Source organism: Petromyzon marinus, chromosome 9 (genome assembly GCF_048934315.1).
Source record: "Petromyzon marinus isolate PM22_M1 ecotype Great Lakes invasive population chromosome 9, UKy_Petmar_22M1.pri1.0, whole genome shotgun sequence".
Taxonomy (NCBI): domain Eukaryota; kingdom Metazoa; phylum Chordata; class Hyperoartia; order Petromyzontiformes; family Petromyzontidae; genus Petromyzon; species Petromyzon marinus.
Window position 1 is genome coordinate 16,933,579 of NC_133675.1, and position 21,638 is coordinate 16,955,216.

The 21,638-nt window shown below is 44.3% G+C and overlaps 1 protein-coding gene across 7 annotated transcripts in view; it reads right to left on the reverse strand.

The window, feature by feature from the left end:
• The window catches only part of LOC116940431 (serine/threonine-protein kinase 32B-like), a 45,389-nt gene extending 23,833 nt beyond the window's left edge, over positions 1 to 21,556 (reverse strand). For 2 of the 7 annotated variants that reach the window (XM_032950254.2, XM_032950257.2), the window contains exons 1-2: positions 20,475 to 21,552; positions 9,773 to 9,828 (exon numbers count right to left, since the gene is read on the reverse strand). In XM_032950254.2, coding sequence (XP_032806145.2) covers positions 9,773 to 9,828; positions 20,475 to 20,526 — 108 coding nt within the window. In that variant the 5' untranslated portion in view covers positions 20,527 to 21,552. Of the gene's footprint in view, positions 1 to 9,772; positions 9,829 to 20,474 lie in introns of all 7 variants that reach the window. The other 5 variants (XM_032950256.2, XM_032950253.2, XM_076065970.1 and 2 more) reach the window with 5 other exon arrangements.
• Positions 21,557 to 21,638: the final 82 nt, after the last annotated feature.

Below are 21,638 nucleotides of genomic sequence, written 5' to 3' on the forward strand. Positions count from 1 at the left end.
GAATGAATGGTTTACTATATCCACAAATCACTGGATTGTAAAAATTCACTGCCACGATTGGATTCATGAATCTCGTATTTTTTTCTTGTTTAGCTTATAAAGAACCCATAATGGCTGGAAGTTCCCATAAACTAAACCAATGTAACAAGCGTTTGAGCTCTTATCTATTACAACTTTGATAGTGATGTTCGTTGCTGGGTGCTTAACATTTTAGGTCTCCGGGCTTGTGCTCAGCAAATTTGTAAAAGTAAATAGTGGAACTGAAGATTAAGATGCTTACCAGCATCACCATCATCAGCCATATCAGCATCAGCAGCATCATAAACATTACTGTCATCACCAGAGTCATTATAAAGTTTGACACCAAACTCCACATCTGCATCGACTATTCTCCGCTTTCTTCTCCACTCTCTATTCATTCAAATGTTGTCTGCCGAATTTTCAAAAAGTCAAATTAATTACCATTGCCAACACGACGGAGTTTCTTTTTGCAGTAAATAAAACATCTATTCTCGCTAAGAGGATCAACTGCCTCTCATCTTGTTGTCATTTATCTGCGTCAAAAACTCCGTGAATTATCCTTGACCCTGAGCAGACCTTTCTCCTCTCTAGACGTCATGAAACGTGACCACTTCTGCATCGTGAGTGCCACATGAAGTCATAGAGGGGTTCTGGTGAAAGCCAGATGATGGTTTTGTGGTCCTATGCAAGAAGCCTGACCAGCAGGAGGCGGATGCTACCACTGGTCGCATGGAAGCTCCAATGCAGTACACACTGCACCCATACAATGTATACAATTTGGCTTCATATAGCATCCAAATGCAACTACATCTATCTCACACTAGACACGAACCATAAAGTTCAAGGTTTGTATTAAGAGCACGAATAAAGTATATGCTTTTTTATATTTTGAAAGAGGCTGGTAAACGGTTTTCTTTGAATATTTAGTCAACGTTCAGCCTCCAATTAAGATGATAGACACTATATACGATTTTTATGTTATATAGCAGGAATGTAACTACTGTATTAAAATTTGGTCTCTGCCTGGCTAAGTTCCACAACCAGATATCCCGCCGCGGTAATTTTGGTCTCAAACGAACGTTTCGCGCTTATTTCTAAAACTGTGAATTTGACAAATTGGTGGCTTTTTCAGTTTAAAAGAAAACACTGATATATCCGTGTTCGTGTCACAGCGTTTGGGAGCACGGGAGAGACAGGCAGAAGGGGAGAGATTTTAGGAGCAGAGGCAGCACGAGAGTGCCGAGCTAGACAACAGTGTCACGGTGAAGTCCCGCACCTCATTCATAGTCTCGTTTGTTTACACAAACATCGCATGTTATTGTCCAGGACTCCCTGGTCAAAAATAACATGACATTAGCGGGAAAATATTATGTGCCGGCCTGCCCTAGCTGGCTAGCTCCCATTACGTGAAAACTGTACCCAAATCCAAGAAGCTTTGCTGTGCCTTGTCTTGTACATTTCTGCCAGAAATAACATCCCTGCTTTTTTTCATTGCCAGTGGTTTTTTTTGGCCTTCCTACCTCCCTCGTCTCCAAGCTGCAAGCGCCTTGTTTAAAACTGGCGTCATCTCATGAAACATTCCCCACTTTCAGCGGAGGGGGGGCGGTGGAGGAGGTAAATGCTCATCTTCCCGATTGTTCTAAATGGCATTTTTGGTGAGATAGAAAAGGGGGCGTAAGTAGTTCTGAATATCGGATGCACAGACAAGATCTGATGTCCTTCCGGATTAATCCATGAACTGCCCCCCCTCAAACCACGAGAGCAAATGGACCAACCCGGCCGTGCGCTTCAGCGTGAAAGCTCTTTCCTTTATCGCTATGCCATGACGCCAATGTGTTTGGAATGAGGTTGCTGCGATAGAGCGATATAGCAGTCGTGGATCCAGAGCGGAGGGGTGTGTGGGCGATGGGAGTGATTGTGTAATCCTTGAGATCCCTAAACTGTGCATTTTATTGCTCTTTAACATGGAAAAAAATCGTTGAATGTTTTTTTCTTTCATATTAACGTAGGGTCCTATTTTAAAAGTTTGACATTTTGGGGCCCAACCCCTTCTTGGGAAGTTTCCAGATCTGCCACCGTGGCAACACGAATGTAACGGTCGCTGTGAGCGCACATTTATTTATTTCTTAATTCTGCAGTACAACCTGGTGGCTTTGCCACTCAAATGGGTATGGCTGTGTGCCCCACTGGCTCGCAGTCCAGCTGTGCCGGCTCACGGGTTCAAACGCGAACTGCGACTCGCGCAATTGGCTGCAAATGCGAGTGCACGCCGCATCAGTGGGCCGTGAGCGCCAGACGCTGACCGGTGGAACGGATGGAAGGGCGCAAAGCCCCCGGGGATGTTGAAGAAGAAAGGGAGGCTCGGTTAGAGACACCCGTTTGGTGAAACTGGATTGGCTGATGGGGAAGAATCGGTTGAAAAGGTTCAAGGCCGGGGATGGGTATAGAAGGGTTTGAATGCAGCAGGCTGGGTGGGACTCTCTTGGAACTGTTCCATATGCGTTGTGCTCCTGGATAATAAACAGCCCTTAGTTCACTATGCGGTCAAGTTATTTTACATGAAGATATTTTGCACGATTTATGGTCCAGGATAATCGTATATTCCATCTTGCAGAACAAAGAACAAATGCTATAGAATAAAAAGGTCAAATACAGTTTCAAGCAAGAAGAAAGCTGATATCGCGATTATTATAAGATTATGACATCATGAAAACTGATATTGTGTCGTGGAAGATTTTAGATTACAACAACCATAGTCCAGCGTGAATTACGTACCCGTTTGTAGAGAATATAGCAGCAGCCGCAGTGTGTAGACTTTTAAAGGTAAACACGCGTCGCGTGTAGTTTATTTACTGGTACAGTAACTGTTATTTCACACCATTGCAGACCCTGGCTGGGCTGGACAGCTGTGAACCAGAGCTTCATCGCTTATCGGGATGATACAGCTTGAACCAAACGTCTGTTTGTGTACAACTGGTAAAGTACATATATTACTTCATGACTTAAAGCTTTCGTGACTGCAGGAATTCATATTCTTGGGGTCTTTCGGTAAAGTCACGTAGATAGGTTCAAAGAAAATAACAAAAAAATAACAAAAAAAACTACGACGTTTCGATCGCAACACAGGCGTTCGTTCTGATGACGAACGCCTGTGTTGCGATCGAAACTTCGTAGTTTTTTGTTATTTTTTTGTTATTTTCTTTGAACCTATCTACGTGACTTTACCGAAAGACCCAAAGAATACATGTATAACATTGCCCTTTATTTTACAGAATTTTAGAAACACTTGCGTTTAGGTCCTTTGTAAATAAAAAATGTATTACATATTGTAATGGTGGTTAATCTACTTAGAACATGCCTAAGAACATTATTGTATTACTGCCATGTGTTTCTGTCAGTATTAAACATTACACAGCCACAATCTTGCAGCATGGAACAGTAATTTCCTTTCAGGTCCAGCATGTGGACCTTGGCAGGCTCTTGTTTATACACAGACATCGACGCTGACATAATTCTCTTTGAAATGAATCGCTCTGTGGCATCTTTGTAGCAAAATGAATGTTTTATTCATTGGATTTATTTTTAAACTACAGCGAAACCCTTAGCTGTGGACGAATGTACCCCCCCCCCGTCATTCCCGATCGAAGAATTGGCTGTCCCCACGCTGTCGAAATGAAGGTTACCAATACCGAGCATTAAGGGTGGCAGCGATGGGCACAGTGGTTCACTCGCTGCTCTATGAACCTGGCCACCTGAGTTCGATTCCCGGCTAAAGCCAATGTCATTGGTGAGTTTCAAACAATGCACAGCAACGTGTAGAATGCATTGGTGGGCACTGTGTGCATTATGCACAAGCCATCAGCGGTTCTCACTCATTGGTGTCCGGCCTGCACTCCATTTCTGTTATCACGGGGTTTTCTCCTCATTGCCACATTCGATCGTTGGTGAGCGATATCAAAACCCACCCACCTGGCCCCCAGTTCACCAACCCGTGCTGACCAACGTGGTGAGGTCCAGCCAAAACAGCCTCTCACGACCGATACGGTGGGGCGAGGAGGCCTTCATCCAGTAGTTGACTAACAAGGGGCTGTAAGAAAACACGGAAGGGCTGGTGCAGATGGAAGGGTTCCTGGCCCCTGCTATGTCCCATGCTGTTGCTGAACCTCCACACGGGGGAACATTTTTTGGCGAGTTGAGGGCGATACTCCTTGACGGATCGTTTCCCTGTTTACCTCTCTCCCTGTCACTCTCCTCATACCTCCATGTAGTATCTGTCTCTCCATCTGCCTCTTGCTATCTCTCCACGTTTGTCTCATTAGCTCTCTCCTCCCCGTTACCTTTATTGCTGTATTTTTCCCTTCCCTATCTCTCCGTGTCTCCCGCACTATCATCTCGGTCGTCTATAGCTCGATCTTTTTCACTCTCTATGTCTATTCTCCATCTCTCTCACCATTTCTCCCCATATCTACCCTTCTATCTCCATGTCACTCTTTTCCTCTCTCCTGTCTCTCTGTGCCCTGTTATCTATCTCCTGTAACATTCCACTGCGTTATTTGGCAAAATAATCAATCGAATTAATAGGAAAACGTTGTAAACAGTGGAACATGCAAATAATATCAGCAGTCACCATGTGATTTTGGTCTGTGGGTTTTCAGAGCAGGGAAACTGACAGGCGTGACAGATATTAGCTAAAGGGGACACTTTTTATCGAAGTCCTTAGTGGGGGTCACTGAATATCAGGAATAATTCATCATTGATCTTTGGGGTAGGCCACGTCATGATGTGGTGTATGTTTTTGTTGCATAACCCTCCACCACCCCACTCAGACAAACACATTAAATTGTCACGTGGTGTACAAGCATTTAACGTGCCAGTAATTATTGTTTCAGCTGACCAGTACGTTGAAGAATTCTCACAACCATATTTAGAAATTAGATACAAACCTACACGTTAAGTTATCTTGAATAATCATGGATAAGTCGACCCGTAGAGAATTCACGTTATTGCAATTCAAGCATACAAAGTTTGCACTGTACGTGGGTTCTCATTGTATTTAAATTGTCCTACGTAATAAGAAGCACCAATATATTTTCTGAGTGACATAAATATTATTCATTGACTGAAATTAAAAGTCATATTTTGGACCGTTCCAAATATAACTCTGGTTAGTAAAATATTTTTAAAAACACAAATATTTAAAAAAACACAAGTGTTGATGAGGAATGGGCCAGTTGCAACTAAGAGCTAAGAAGTCTGAAAACTGTAATTTAATCCTATTTAAAGCAGCAGTCTCATTTAATCACAATGAATCACTTGCTTTTGTGGCATTTGTTCTGACGGGAGGCATCACATGATCTATTCAGCTGGGCAGAAACGCGATAGGCAGAGCGTGGACGCTAAAAGGCCAAATGGAAGCCGTCCCAGCCTAGCCCCACAACGTGGGGGGGGGGGAGGTGTCACCTATCAGGTCGCTTGAAAGCCACGCGACTCCCACAACGGAAAGCGAGCCGATCAGCCGTGGCTCCCTTGTTTGTCGTGTAACGGACCGGTAATGTGCGGTAATGTGTGGTAATGAGCTATTGGATGTCGGCTTGTTTGGGGATCGCGTGCGCATCAAGCAGAGTGCAGAGCGCCCCGCTGCCGCCGTTGCGATGCACGCGGCTGATTCACGGATTGATTACCGCACGAGGAGGCCACATGCAAGGCAAAGATAGAGAGGGGTGGTGGTGGTGGTGGGGGGCACGAATGGAAGGAGCAAACGCGTGCGGGCGCAGTCACGGGCGAGTGGAAAGCGCGCTGGGCGAGTAAAAATGCCGGGCGCGGACGAAGCAGCAGCGGATGTCTGCGAACTCAGGCGGGGAACGAGAACGTCAGGGCAGGCACCATAGCGCGTGGAGTTCACTTAAGAGATTTGAATACGTCGTTAGAACATTTTTTTTTTAATCGGTCATTAACCATTACACGTCACACAAATAGCCGCTGCATCGGCCAATTATTTTTTGACATTTGGCATTGGAATATTTGATTAAAGGTTTATAAAATGTAATACTTTACATATATGGGGGCATCTTTCATCACGTAAATTTCTGTTCCCATAAACTTCAGGGGGGAAATATGAAAAGAATTGCTTCATTAAGTAATCCATATTATAAAATTCAATACATTTGTCAATTAACTGTGTGGTCTTCAAAGCAAACATAAATCGGGCAAATGTTTGGGCTATGGCCCTTCTTCATAGCACGTGATATTTAATGTTCATAAAAGAAATGCTCTTTTTAGATTTTACTCATCATAGTAAGACTTGTTGGTAACGATAATCTGCTAAAAATCGATGCAGTGAAAACCACCATCTGTAGAAGCAGCCTTGCTGCTAAAGTACTGTTTTAATTAATAATACTATTTAATGTTTCGGTTTTCATATGGCACCATTTACACCGGGGCATCTCTAGAGTGCTCTATCTGCAAGCCAAACATTGTCTTAATTCCTGTTTTAGTTAACCACATGACATAGTTTTAAAATCCTGTGTTACATTTAACTAAAATGATCATTTAATGCAAAAAAATATAAATTCTGAAAGAGGTCATTTTCAATAATTATTACATTACAAAATACAAAAACACAATTCAGACCGCTTATGTTTCGATCAATACTGTAATTTGGAATCACACGCACACAAATAAAAGGTTGATAGCGCACTAAAATAAATATTTATTAAAGGGAGGACACGGGCCGGTGTTGATGGAGAAGAGAGACGAGCCCACGTGCGGGCTGGAGAGTGTTTGATCACGCCGCACATGCCTCGCGATGCCAACTGGCAGATCAATTTTTCCCGTGGATTAGCCCAAAACACGGCATTATAAATTAAACAGCGTATGCCATCTCGCAACATCAGGTCACACTGGCCGAGCCGTGATGAGGCACGCGAGAGAGAAGGGGAGCTGAAGAGGACAGCGCCGTGCTCACGAGGAGACTCACAAGTCCTCACAGAGCCTGGCGGGGATCAGGAGGTGGAGGAGAGGGAGCGTCGTGAAACTCCTCTACAGTGACTTAGAATAATAACGCGAGAATAGTAACACGAGAATAGTAACACGAGAATAGTAACACGTGAATAATAACACGTGAATAACACGAGAATAATAAGACGATAATAACGCGATAATAATAAGGCGAGAATAGTAACACGATAATAACGCGAGAATAATAACACAATAATAATACGAGAATAATAACACGTGAATAATAACACGAGAATAGTAACACGTGAATAATAACACGATAATAATAACACGAGAATAATAACACGAGAATAATAACACGAGAATAATAACACGAGAATAATAACACGAGAATAATAACACGAGAATAATAACACGATAATAATAACACAAGAATAATAACACGAGAATAATAACACAATAATAACGCGAGAATAATAACACGATAATAATAACACAATAATAACACGATAATAATAAGACGATAATAATAACACGATAATAATAAGACGATAATAATAACACGATAATAATAGCACGATAATAAGACGATAATAATAACACGATAATAATAAGACGATAATAATAACACGATAATAATAATAACACAATAATAACGCGATAATAATAACACGATAATAATAACACGATAATAAGACGATAATAATAACACGATAATAACACGATAATAATAACACGATAATAATAACACGATAATAATAACACGATGATAAGAGGATAATAATAACACGATAATAATAACACGATAATAATAACACGATAATAATAAGACGATAATAATAACACGATAATAATAACAACACGAGCGAGCCCCACTCTCGAGACGGCCTTGTCCTCTCAACAGCCCCTGAGTGAAAGTCAACAACAGACTGCAGTGAAGGAGCCCCATGCTCCTGTGTGCGTCTGTTACGCGAACTTCTCTCCCACGGAGGAGGGAATGTGTCCACGGCGAGCTGCACCCTGCATCCTGCACTCTGCACCCTGCACTCTGCATCCTGCACCCTGCATCCTGCACCCTGCACCACGCACCCTGCATCCTGCACTCTGCACCCTGCATCCTGCACCCTGCATCCTGCACTCTGCATACTGAACCCTGCATCCTGCACCCTGCACCCTCCACCACGCACCCTGCACCCTGCATGCTGCACCCTGCACCACGCACCCTGCACCCTGCACTCTGCATACTGCACTCTGCACCCTGCACTCTGCCTCCTGCACTCTGCACCCTGCATCCTGCACCCTGCATCCTGCATTCTGCACCCTGCACTCTGCACCCTGCACTCTGCCTCCTGCACTCTGCACCCTGAACTCTGCACTCTGCACCCTGTACCCTGCACCCTGCATCCTGCACTCTGCACCCTGCATACTGCACCCTGCACTCTGCACCCTGCACTCTCGCAGCGCCGCCTCAACCCCCCGCCCCGAGAAGAATAACAACACGGCACTTACTTTAACAAGTCAGAGAGTACATTCACGGCTCATTCACGTTTAATTACGACTTCCCAATGCAGCTTTGTATTGCCATCGTGAAGAAAATATGCGTGCATTATTCATAACAGTTTATGATTTAGAATATCCAACACTAAACTTACACTCACCTGATAAAACTCCAATGATAAGTGAATACGGGAAAGTTTATTCACAAGCCAGATCTTGCAAAACACTGGCGTGTCTCTTGCGGTAGAGACTAAACATGCCGCCCACGTTACAGATTAAGCACGCACACTCGGCATCCGAAGCTTAGGAATCTTTCCAAATAGCCGACTCCACACACCCGTTCACATTACTTACTTAAGAGGCTGTCACTGCAAGATAATGATGAAGTCAAGAGGTCACCATGGACTATGACCGTTGATGCCACCGTTCCTCAACACGCAACCCCTCTCCGCTGCTTCCCCCACAATGCTCGATTTAGGAGTTCCCTCCACGGTCTCTTTTCTCAAGCTCTTCTAACAACCCTGCTCAGTGCAACTCTTATCTCTTCCAACCGTGATAGTGCTAAATCTTGACTTAAAGCTTTCGTGACTGCAGGAATTCATATTCTTTGGGTCTTTCGGAAAAGTCACGTAGATAGGTTCAAAGAAAATAACAAAAAACGACGACGTTTCGATCGCAACGCAAGTGTTCGTCATCAGGCTGATCGCAGAGCCGCAGCCACGTCGACGCACGAGGTGCTTGAGAAATGTAACCTGTTAATGTAACATCAGAGAGCCGCATACAACAACTAACATCGGAAAGTAGGATGGAAACATCACAGCCAGTCGGCCAGTAGGATGGAAACATCACTGGCTCTGATATTTCCATCCCACCTTCCGATGTGAGTTGTTGTATGCGGCTCTCTGATGTTACATTAACAGGTTACATTTCTCAGCCATTTAGTTTTTTGGTATTTTTTTTTAACCTATCTATGTGACTTTACCGAAAGACCCAAATAATGTGATAGTGCTGTTTGTTGCTGGACTACTGTATTTGTTGGGCCTTCGGGCCTCTGCTCAGTAACTGAATTTAGAGAACCAAAATTAGAAACTCTACCTGTCCCTTGCCAGCAGAGACTTAGTCTCTTGAGTTCTCAACTGGGTAAACAAAATACACTTTACTTCTCATAGACACGTGCATTGATAGCTAAATACTGTACGCAAAGTATTCTCACTTCCAACCACATACAAATATAAATTATACAGGACACCGGTGAGATAGGTGTTTGAATCACGTGTGTTGGTGGCTCACCACTTACCTTGCCAAAGCTGCCCTTTCCAATTGCCCGGAGAATCTGAAAGTGGTCAAAGTTAACTGCAAAACAAAAACAGATTGAACATAATTAGCAAACCCGCTAAATAATTATCCTGGCAGAAATGAGACGATTAAAATTATTATGCACGCTATTCTATTCTTGCGTATGATGGCAATACTTTCAGGAGCTAAATGCCAACGTGGAGGTCTGATAGCCGAAAGAGGGCTGTCATTTTGCTGTTCGTCCTCCATTGAAGGAGAGCAGTGGTTTATTACGTGGTCTACAGTTTGGGTTCATGGCCACAGTGTCTGTCATTTTCCATTCATGAAGGAGATGTTGCACATCGCCCTGTTGATGTTCTGATGCGGTTGATGGTTCTACCACCGGTGTCTTCGAGGAGGAATGTCAAAGTCAGGATGTGCGATGTTTGTGTCTTAGATGAGGTGTTTATTCTGCATTGAATTATGGAAATAGTTTTAACAAGAACTTGTGAAATGTGTAAGCCTCACATAGATGGACTCGTCCATCTGAACAAACTGTCAAATCGCTCTCCGTGGTGCTAACGTTAAAAATAACCGCCACTTTTTTCAAATTTTCTTGCTGTGGTTTTTACACCTGATGATGATTGCTTGTGTTGCCGTCGAAACGTCGTGATAATTTTATTGTTTTATATTTTTATTATTTTATTGTTTCCCTTCTACGTGACTTTACCGAAAGAACCAAGAATATGTTTAAAGTAATTTATTGTACACAAATAACTTTGTTTTTCACTCACACTTGGACACTATTGCATTCTTTAATACAACCTTCATTGAAGAAGTAAAAGACAGAAACGCATTTGGGGGCACAAATTCACGAGGCTACTTTGCCATTATTCTGCACTGCCCGGGTTTGTAGAAATGCATTGTAGATTCGCAAGTTGCAATGCACCGCAGCAGGCTCGCTGCACTCCGACAGCTCCCAGTCCACACGCAGCAATGTTCCCGAGTGACAACGTTCAGGCCGGAGCCGGGGTGGAGCCCGACACAAAAAATATCAAAAACTTGTTTCACAATTCACGAGAGGAGATACTATAAACTGGGGGCATGGCCACGTAATTAAACCCAAGTTGGGCATGGCGATCAATTTCACGTGCCCGTCCCTAACGCAGAAAGGGTTTCACCACCGAGGATTAACTAGATTTTGCCTTTGCCAGAATATTTACGGCAATGTCACCACAGTTCCAATATTCCCAGTGACTAAAGTAGCATATGCCCATGTCTTATCAATTATCTATTTGACGTAAAAGTGTTTGTCACTGGAATCCCTTGCCGCTCTAACCCCACACTGGTTTCGGTCAAGCACACATCTCTCTGCTCGTTTGCCCCATTTATAGCAAAACTCTCACGAACGTCTTCAACGGAAGTCTCGATAAACGTATCTCTTCTCGAGATTCCACATTGTTACATGCCCTTATCTAATATAATGCTACAATGATAGCCTTTTCCAGTTCTGTGTATGGTTTCTTAACCCGTATATCTATAATTTATTCAGTTCCGCCAGCATATGTTGAATGCCCTATGTCAACATCTCAGCAGTAATTCTACACTCTTGCTGTATGCGTCGCCATAGTTTAGCAGTTTTACTGCTGTTTCCAACTCTTCTCGGGGCTTATGCTCTTCTCCAGCTCCTCCGTGTTTTCTATCTATCTATTGTCAATTATGTTGCCCCTGCTCCCTAGCATTCATCCATTATTCCGCCGAGCCTTGCGGTTCCTGTCTGCTGATGAGACGCTCAATCCTGCAAGCCCATCCCCCCTTCTCTAACACCTTTATTCTTGGAAAGCCTCTTACTGCCTCATCCTTTGTAGGCGGTAAATACGTTTTTGTTTTTTAGCATGTGCATGTCCTCCATCAATTCCTCCACCGTTTCCTCCACGTGCATTTGCCAAGAAATTTCACTGTCCCAAGCCGGTCTCTCGAATGTTTTGCCTTTTGCTAGAGGTTCACACCAACCCCACATTGAGATTTGCACTTGTGTCTGCAGCCCTGTACATCAACGTCTTCAAAACAGATGCCCTGTGCTCTTCTCTAGCTGCGGTGTAATCTCCCAACCTCTCTCGTCCCCTTCACAACTGGTGAAACAGGCAATGTCGAGGAACCGGTGCACAGTTTGTGTTGAACCAAAGCTGCTGCCATTATGCACTACCAGGAAGCCCTGTGGCCGATGGGATTTATCAAAAATACTTTTATTTTTACGTGGAGAGACATAATTGGGAAGGAGACGTAATGTCTGCTTATTTCTTGTGGTATAGTCTCTGCAAGGATGCGATTTATTACATTGTCTTGTCTAAACGTGTTTGCAGTCAACACATCAGTTGGAAAATTGTAAATAATGTAATGCTAATGCACACATTACAACTGACACAAGTAACAACTTAACCCGAATGTATTTTCACATAGTTCCCCTATTTCCATTCCTATATCATTAATCCAATTGATACTGTATGTGTGATTTCCTGCGTATGGCACGAATGCTCTTTACATGCTTTTGGCTAAATATAAGAATCATCAGTCATGTCCTTCATATTTTCATAAACAGTAACCGTGTGTACATAAAAATATTTTTTCAGTTCAGCTTCCATCAGGCTACTTACAATAATGTATGTACAGTGAGGGAAAAAAGTATTTGATCCCCTGCTGATTTTGTACGTTTGCCCACTGACAAAGAAATGATCAGTCTATAATTTTAATGGTAGGTTTATTTGAACAGTGAGAGACAGAATAACAACAACAAAATCCAGAAAAAAGCATGTCAAAAATGTTATACATTTATTTTCATTTTAATGAGGGAAATAAGTATTTGACCCCCTCTCAATCAGAAAGATTTCTGGCTCCCAGATATCTTTTATACAGGTAACGAGCTGAGATTAGGAGCACACTCTTAAAGGGAGTGCTCCTAATCTCAGGTTGTTACCTGTATAAAAGGCACCTGTCCACAGAAGCAATCAATCAGATTCCAAACTCTCCACCATGGCCAAGACCAAAGAGCTATCCCAGGATGTCAGGGATAAGATTGTTGACCTACACAAGGCTGGAATGGGCTACAAGACCATTGCCAAGCAGCTGGTGAGAAGGTGACAACAGTTGGTGCGATTATTCGCAAATGGAAGAAACACAAAAGAACTGTCAATCTTCCTTGGTCTGGGGCTCCATGCAGGATCTCACCTCGTGGAGTTGCAATGATCATGAGAACGGTGAGGAATCAGCCCAGAACTACACGGGAGGATCTTGTCAATGATCTCAAGGCAGCTGGGACCATAGTCACCAAGAAAACAATTGGTAACACACTACGCCGTTAAGGACTGAAATCCTGCAGCGCCCGCAAGGTCCCCCTGCTCAAGAAAGCACATATACATGCCCGTCTGAAGTTTGCCAATGAACATCTGAATGGTTCAGAGGACAAATGGGTGAAAGTGTTGTGGTCAGATGAGACCAAAATGGAGCTCTTTGGCATCAACTCAACTCGCCGTGTTTGGAGGAGGAGGAATGCTGCCTATGACCCCAAGAACACAATCCCCACCGTCAAACATGGAAGTGGAAACATGCTTTGGGGGTGTTTTTCTGCTAAGGGGACAGGACAACTTCACCGCATCAAAGGGACGATGGACGGGGCCATGTACCGTCAAATCTTGGGTGAGAACCTCCTTCCCTCAGCCAGGGCATTGAAAATGGGTCGTGGATGGGTATTCCAGCATGACAATCACCCAAAACACACGGCCAAGGCAACAAAGGAGTGGCTCAAGAAGAAGCACATTAAGGTCCTGGAGTGGCCTAGCCAATCTCCAGCCCTTAATCCCATAGAAAATCTGTGGAGGGAGCTGAAGGTTCGAGTTGCCAAACGTCAGCCTCGAAACCTTAATGACTTGGGAGAAGATCTGCAAAGAGTAGTGGGACAAAATCCCTCCTGAGATGTGTGCAAACCTGGTGGCCAACTACAAGAAACATCTGACCTCTGTGATTTCCAACAAGGTTTTTGCACCAAGTACTAAGTCATGTTTTGCAGAGGGGTCAAATACGTATTTCCCTCATTAAAATGCAAATCAATTTCTAACATTTTTGACATGTGTTTTTCTGGATGTTTTTGTTGTTATTCTGTCTCTCACTGTTCAAATAAACCTACCATTAAAATTATAGACTCATCATTTCTTTGTCAGTGGGCAAACGTACAAAATTAGCAGGGGATAAAATATTGTTTTCCCTCACCGTACGTAGAACTGATTTCGCACCGTACTCCGTATGAAGCCAACCGTGTTGCGAAATAATAAGCAGGTTATTAATTAACCAGAATAAATACGGCCTGTGTGCAATGACCCTTCACAGTGGTCTCTCGATTAAAGCTGCCTTCCGTCAGCCACACGCATCGCGATGAAGTACTTTCTCTGTGGGTGTGGGATGAGCCACACGCTTACAAAACTCTTCCTGCCTGCACAGAGTTCCCTCGCCGCAAATTGAATTCCTTTTCGCTTAAAACTGCATTTAGCATATCCACGTCAGAGATCAGGAAGTCAGGATTCAGGCTTGCGCAATTTGACTGTGAGAATTGTTCTCCTACTGGTGAGCTGAAATAGTAAGAGCTGGCACGTTAAGCGTTTGTATGCACGACGATGTTATTGTTTGGCTCTGTCGGGTAGTGGAGGGTTTCATGACAAAAATGTAGCTAGATCATTGTGGCCTAACCTAAAATTAATTATATGTTTGTAATGCATAACTAATTCTAGACTGATGAATACCGTCCATAATACAACAAGTATTCCATGATGAAATGTGCAAGCAAGAATACTATCTATTAGGTGAGAGCCTAATAGATAGCACAACGTCCAGGTCACACAGGACATGACAACACAGTGATTAAACGCATTATGCCCAAGTAAAATAAAAACCTAAAGGATGCAACCTGTTAAGATTGCAAAGAGTTGTAAAAATGTTAAAGGGAGTCAAAGCCAGTGGAAGAGGAGTCTTGCTGGGATCCCTCTGCCACCCATCATCACGTCCGGATTGAATAACACAATGCGAGCTAGGATGGTGAAATACAGAGGGCAATCCAAAGCAACCGCAGATAAAATGATGCTATACATAAAATGTATGCATATGGTTTTGAACAGAGAGATCCTAAAACCTGCAAATTATAAAGTGTGTACTCACTTATTGAAATTGAATGTATGTGACTCAGGATATGACCGTGAGTTTAAGGTTCATTGTAAATCGTGGCTTTGATGCAAAATCCACATACTCTACTGTTGTTAAAGCATCCCCAAGTAAAACATTCCATGGCTCTACTGTAATGTGGAGCACGTTTAGAATTTCCATCAGTCACTCACAACCAAGTCTGTTATATACAGTTGGCACAATTCACATTCAACTATTTGACTAATTAAAATTTACTTTCCAGCAAAAATTACCAAGTGTATGCAGTAATTTTCCAAAAGTTGCAATGAATGTCTCAAGGTAGCCAAAACGTACGTAAAATATTTTCATGCAGAAATATCCCAATTGTTATTCTGGATTAATACTATAAAGAAAAGTCTATTTAGACCAAAATTCTATCCTGACCAACAATGTATTGAAAATGCCAACTTTACGATCAAAATCTCTGAATAGTCAAGACTTCATGCAGGCTTATTGTGGGATATTGCATCGCTTGCGATAACATCTGTCATTTTCCAGGTTGTATCCTGCAGGACGTGCTGAGGGTAGGTGCGACTCGCAACCGTTCTCTGGCGAGACACACGGACCGTGGGTGGTGCAGACACTGATCTCGGACAGAATTAACGTATGTTGAACTTATTTCGCACCGTAAGTAGCCAACTGTGCTAATCATAGGTGCAGAATGATGATGAGCAGAGTGTGGGCGCTTGTCCCTTTTTGCAACAGGGGCTACATGTGAAATTCTGCAGCATAACCATCTGACCAAAACATTGAAATTTAAGATGTTACCAAAGTTTTGAAAATTAAGATTAAGGAAAATTAAAATCTGATAAGCAATATTGCCAAATTTAAACAAGACACAATTGGGGCTCAGTTGGTCTCCCATTCCATTATTTAGCGAAGTAATCACGCGATTCGTAGCCCTACTCTACACCTCAGATTCACACAAGTACAAGCCTAGCACCATGTGTGCTTTGCCACGATGCATTAGCACGCAGTGTCTCTGCCCGCACGAGCAATGGGGGTGCCACTTATCTCCCATTGGTGGCCTTGAGCCACTGGTGGAAGTTTCACATTCTCTTAGTGGGAACCAGTCTCTCGACTGGACGACCACTGTCGACTTCTTACAAAGTGGTGTTTTCATAATGTCTTAATAATGAGAGGTATTGCTGAGTGTGGCCATGGCCAATCAATGAAATGTAGACTTTTGGCAGTACGGTTGTATATGATTCTAACACGACTCGTATTGTAGCTTGCTGTTGAGTATGCTTAGCATTTAACACGTAATGTGTTCAGGCTGAAATCTGATATGCCTTCCCGTCTGCGGCCTTGACCTTATCAACGGAGGTTGTGTATAGCACTGTAGGGTGAATTTATTGTCAATTATAAGCTTCTTCCTGTTCTCCAAAACTTGCGGACAACAAATGTTGCCACGGTTTCATGGCTACCGCATTGGACTTAGAATGCAAAGGCCACCCGTTTGATTTCTTGGCGCTGGTAGTTGAAAAAATGGGATATTTTCTTAAATACCCCCAAATCTGTGCAACCAGTCGTGTAAATGGTTGCACGACAGTTAGTCGATTGGCAGGTCTACCACATCTGGCTAAGTTGGAAGAGTCGGCCGAAAATACCGTCTAGAGGGTCTCTCTCGAGTTGTATCTGGCGGGGGCTGCACATGCTGCAAAGATCGACCCATCGAAGCACAGCAGCACAACCAACGCAGGCCTTGGATGTTTTTGCAAGTTGCAAGCACAATAGAAAAACAAGCCGGCAGTGAACTTTATAAAATAACAATAAATGGACAAAGTCTGTTTCACCACCAAGTAATAATAAAATAAACACGCTCATCCATCAAGCCTGTGGATTTTCTGGACAAATTATTACATAGGCAAACTCTGGGCCAGTTTCAATTTTCCGATTCCCATCAGCAGAGTGCAACCTCTTTAAAAAATGCTGCCGGAATGGCAAATGTTACTTGGCAAGAGCCATCTACGAACACAGTGGATAACATTTAGCACAGTACAGTGAATTATATATGTCGTATGAATGCTTTCACCCAAAGCAATGGATTTCCCCATATGTGGCCCCTGGTGGGAATTGGCCTTTCTCGTCTAAAAGGTCCCCCTTACAAACAATTGTGTTTACCAGGTCACAGATATTCAGTTATTCAGCTTCACTTTCAAATGAAAAGCTATCCTGTTCCTGGTGAGGCGGTGGCGTACCATTCATGTATACAATGCATTACATCAGTACATTTTAAAATGTAATGAATAATTGACAAATTGATTTCCATTTGGCAAATTGATTACAGTACTGTAAGTGCAAATGTTAAAAACAATGCAGTACATCCCTGTCATACATCGTTGTGTACACATGTATTCCGCATGGGCAGTGGCCCCTGCCCCCACACCCACAAAACTATCATTTTATTGATATTTACCAGAGACATTAGATTGCATTTGTTTTTATTATTATTATTAATGTGAGGACCTATTTAAGAGCCTTGACATGCTTAGACTCTCCCCGCCTTTGGAAATATCTGGATCCGACTCTGCCTGTGGGAATTTACCACGTGCAGTAGTAATGTGTTCCAAGTCAGGGGTTTCAATGTGTCAAAAGGTCCATAAGCCTGGCCTGTAGCCAATCGGAGGGAACGCTTTAGAGTATTCATGTCAATAATCCACGTCCCCGATGTATTCACACTCACTTGTGCAACACTGCAGTTCCTTCTCACAACTAGCCACAGTAGAATATGTTCTCAGTTTCCTATATATATCCATTAGTCCCCTCCGCACAACTGCAAGCATACTATGCATGGACAATTATCAAAGTACTTAGAATCAGGAAATACGGAATTAATTAAACGTACAGCCCGTTGACAAGCCAGTTCTTTTTAAAGTACGGTTTGTTTGACCGTACTGAACCACCCTGGACACTACGGGTTGGTGAAGAGTGGGGGGAGGGACCCAGAACCGGTTCAGACATCACTCTGATGTTAGCCGTAGCAGGGAATCGAACTCGAATCGCCAGGCTCCCAGGGCAGCGCGAAAGTAAAACCCTTATGATGTGTGAGAGTGCGTAGAGCGTGGGCAGTTATGAACGGTGGCCTGGGATCCAGGTGACGAGATGAAGAGGCGACCAAGAGTAGGTTATCGTGAAAAGCAGCAGACCAATGTGCCTCAAGAATACAGTGTTCAATCGGGGCATATTTCTTACCATGAAGTTCACAAGTGCAGCCCTCTTATCTGTTGTACCACTACCGAATCGTGGGGTGATTAATTTTCAATACTTGACCATACTGGTCAGCGCAGACTGGTGAAGGTGGGCAGCATAGATGTGGAGAGCTTAGAACTACAGTACAATGGATTTTGCTACACTACCCTCTGCAGCTCGCCATAACTAAAGCTATTGTCGGCCATAGGCTATGACCTATGGATCAGAAATATACAGTAGACTCTGACAACAAACACGAACAGAGGCTGAAAAGTACGCAAATAAGCTTTTGCAATTACACTGAGAGACAGAAAGAGGAATGCATGGATCAGAGAACAAATACAAATCAGAGGCATCACTCTGACTGTTAAGACAAGTGGATTTGGGGAGGACACATTCCTCGAAGGGACACTCGGACGATGGTCGAGACTGACAACAAACGAGCAGCCCAAGGAAGGAACTCTCCAGAGAGGAAATGCAGCACAGAGGAGTGATGAGATCAACTGCTCTGTAGGAGCGAAATGGGTTTTTGCACGATGAGACGAGGGATGGCAACAAGTGGAAGAGCCCTTTTCCCAGCAGTGGATAGATCATGACTACTGATGATAGGATGTGTTTAGTATATATCAGATATTTTCTAATGTTCAATACAGATAAACAAAACGTTGTTTTTGCAAGTTGAATGTTTATTTTTTATGCCAAATGAATACAGTATACAGTACAGCACAGCACAGGGCAATACTGTTGGGATGATGCAGTTAAGGTTTTAGTGTAGCTTCATTAAGAGCGTTTATGTGATTAACACAAGGGGTGTCTGTGTATGAATAAGGGATACATTCCAGCTTTGTTCTGTTTGCTGGAGGGTTTAATTTGTGTCAGCGGTTGAGCATGCTCACAGACACAGTCGGGTTAGAGGGAATTTAAATATAGCTCGATTAACTCTTACGAAACACCAGTGTTGCTTTAAATGGCATCAGGTATTTCCCTGCCCAAGCAATCATTCATTCGGATCCATTTGCGGTCCTCATCGGTGGAAGTTCCACATTCCCATGGCAGGAGAAAAATACATTTTGCAGAAAAAATATCTGTCATCCCACAAATTGGCCTGTTTTATTGGCTGTAGTGAGATATGAATCCGACTGGGAATTGAACGCAGATTCTTACAAGTGCGGGCCACAGTGCTACCCAGCAAAAGTGTTGGTTGGGAATGAATGTTTAGAATGTAGAATGAGAGGGGTATTAGACTAATTCACGCACGAAGGTATTTTCAACATCATTGCGGTATTTCTGCCGATACCTGGCTTAACAATCTTCATTCTCATTAGTGCTGGAAAAGTTAGTCGATTAAGGCTATGAATCGATCAAAGAATTATAATTTACTTTATTTTGCTACTTCATCTTACCCCGCGAAGGCAAGAAACCCCCTCCAAGCCACACCCAGCTGATGTTGATCGCACCACCAAGTCACGCGCATCACCTCCCGTCCAGCGGCACACGTAGGAACAGACGTTAGACTTGCCTTTTACAACTATTTGTGTGTGCGTTAACCGATTAGTCGAGTAACGGAGAGGGACTGAGTAATCGATTACTTAAATAATGGCACAGCCCAGCTCCAAATCTTATATTGCAATGAGGTATACTTCTGCACAAATTACAGATTTAAATGTGCAAGACCAATGTCACTTTCCATGAATGAGATCTTTATAATTGTAGCCCGTTGGCATTGTAAATAAAGCTCCATGACCGGAACATATGGTTCCGGTCATGGAAGCTGCATATATGATAATACTACTGTATCTTAGTCACTGGTTCAGCTGTCATCTCTTACATCCTGATCAAATTTCACGGTGCACTATAATCATTTACTCATGAGCACACAAATGTAAATGTTCTAAAACTTCGATTATTACTGTTATACAACAGCTTGTACAAAACCTTAAAAGTCCAAATGTTATTTTGTAAATTACAGGTATCAATAGTGGTATAGTCACTCTGCATTTTGGTAACGTTTCGAATGTGGAAAGCAAACCCGGAGTAAAAATCTACCACGGGGAAAGAACTTGCGAAATCCAAACTATGCAGGTACCGCCAGGGTCCGGGGTCGAACCCACGTCCTCCTGCGGACCAGACGAAGGAGCCGTAGCTTCTCGATCCTCGACACGACGGCGCCCCACCATTAATGTTCAATCAGAATCCGTATTTATACTAGGGGAATCCGATGAGCTATAAAGCTCTATTTCACAAACAATCCACCGTGTGTGACACACAACAGAGACACCACCACCGCCGCCGCCACCGCCACTCACCGTCCTCGTTCTCGTCGAACACGACTCTCTTAGAGGAGTGAGTGGCCCCCATGGTCGGCCCGTGCAGCCCCCCACCATCGTCACTCCATGGGCTCGGGGCGCAGCAGCAGCAGCAGCGGAGGCGGCGTGGCTCCAGGTCGGGTGGAAGAGGAGGAGGGACGCGGAGTCCGCCCCTTGGACACCGAGGCAGCAGCAGCGAGAGCCGGGAGGAGACCGCGGCTGGACTGCTGCTGGATGGCAGCTCACAATAAATAGAAAGATCCCCCCACACACACACCGTGTAGCCTTCACAGACTGTTGGGGCGAGTGTGCTGTTAGCGAGTAGCAGCGCCGATGAAGAGCCGGCACGGCACACGAGGGGGTGGGTGGCCAGCACCACGCCCGGTGGCCTTCGTCTCCCTCGTAGCAATGATTACGCACCGCACTAGGAGAGACCCACGACCGGTTCGGACAGTCGTGACCGGTGCTGGTGGTGTCCGTGAGCGAAAATCGAACTCGGAGACGCGGGTTTGAAGAGCGCTCCACTCCGCACAGCGCTCAAACACCGCGAGAGAGAGAGAGACAGCGAGCGAGCGAGTGTCCCCCACTCCGTGAGCTATTTTAATATTTAGAGTCTCGTCCACTCGGTGGCACGCGAGTCGGGGTGGGGGCAGGAGGAGGGGGGTCCTGTGGGGAGGGAGGAAGAGGAGGGCGCTGCGGGGTTGCCTAGCAATGGAGGAGGAGGAGGAGGTGACGTGACTCAAAGTGCCACGAGAGTTGTGTGCGTGGCGCGCAACAAGACGCCCGCACGGCGAGGCCTTGTGGCGCGGCGCGTCGCTCTCTCCAACTTCATCGCGCGCGGTGACGCCTCGCTCGGGACGCAAGCAACTCCGTCGTTGAGTGGAGGCGTCGGCGTCGAGGCCAAACGGGGAAACTCCTTCTTGGGTTGCCTTCGTCCTCGCCCCGTGCCCGAGCCACCTGGGCGGCTCACTGCCCGCTCTCCAGCTCAGCACTGGCATGCCTTAGCACCCGGCATGCCTTAACACCGGGCATGCCTGAGCACCGGGCATGCCTTAACACCGGGCATGCCTTTGCACCCGGCATGCCTTAGCACCGGGCATGCCTTAACACCGGGCATGCCTGAGCACCGGGCATGCCTTATCACCGGGCATGCCTTAGCACCCG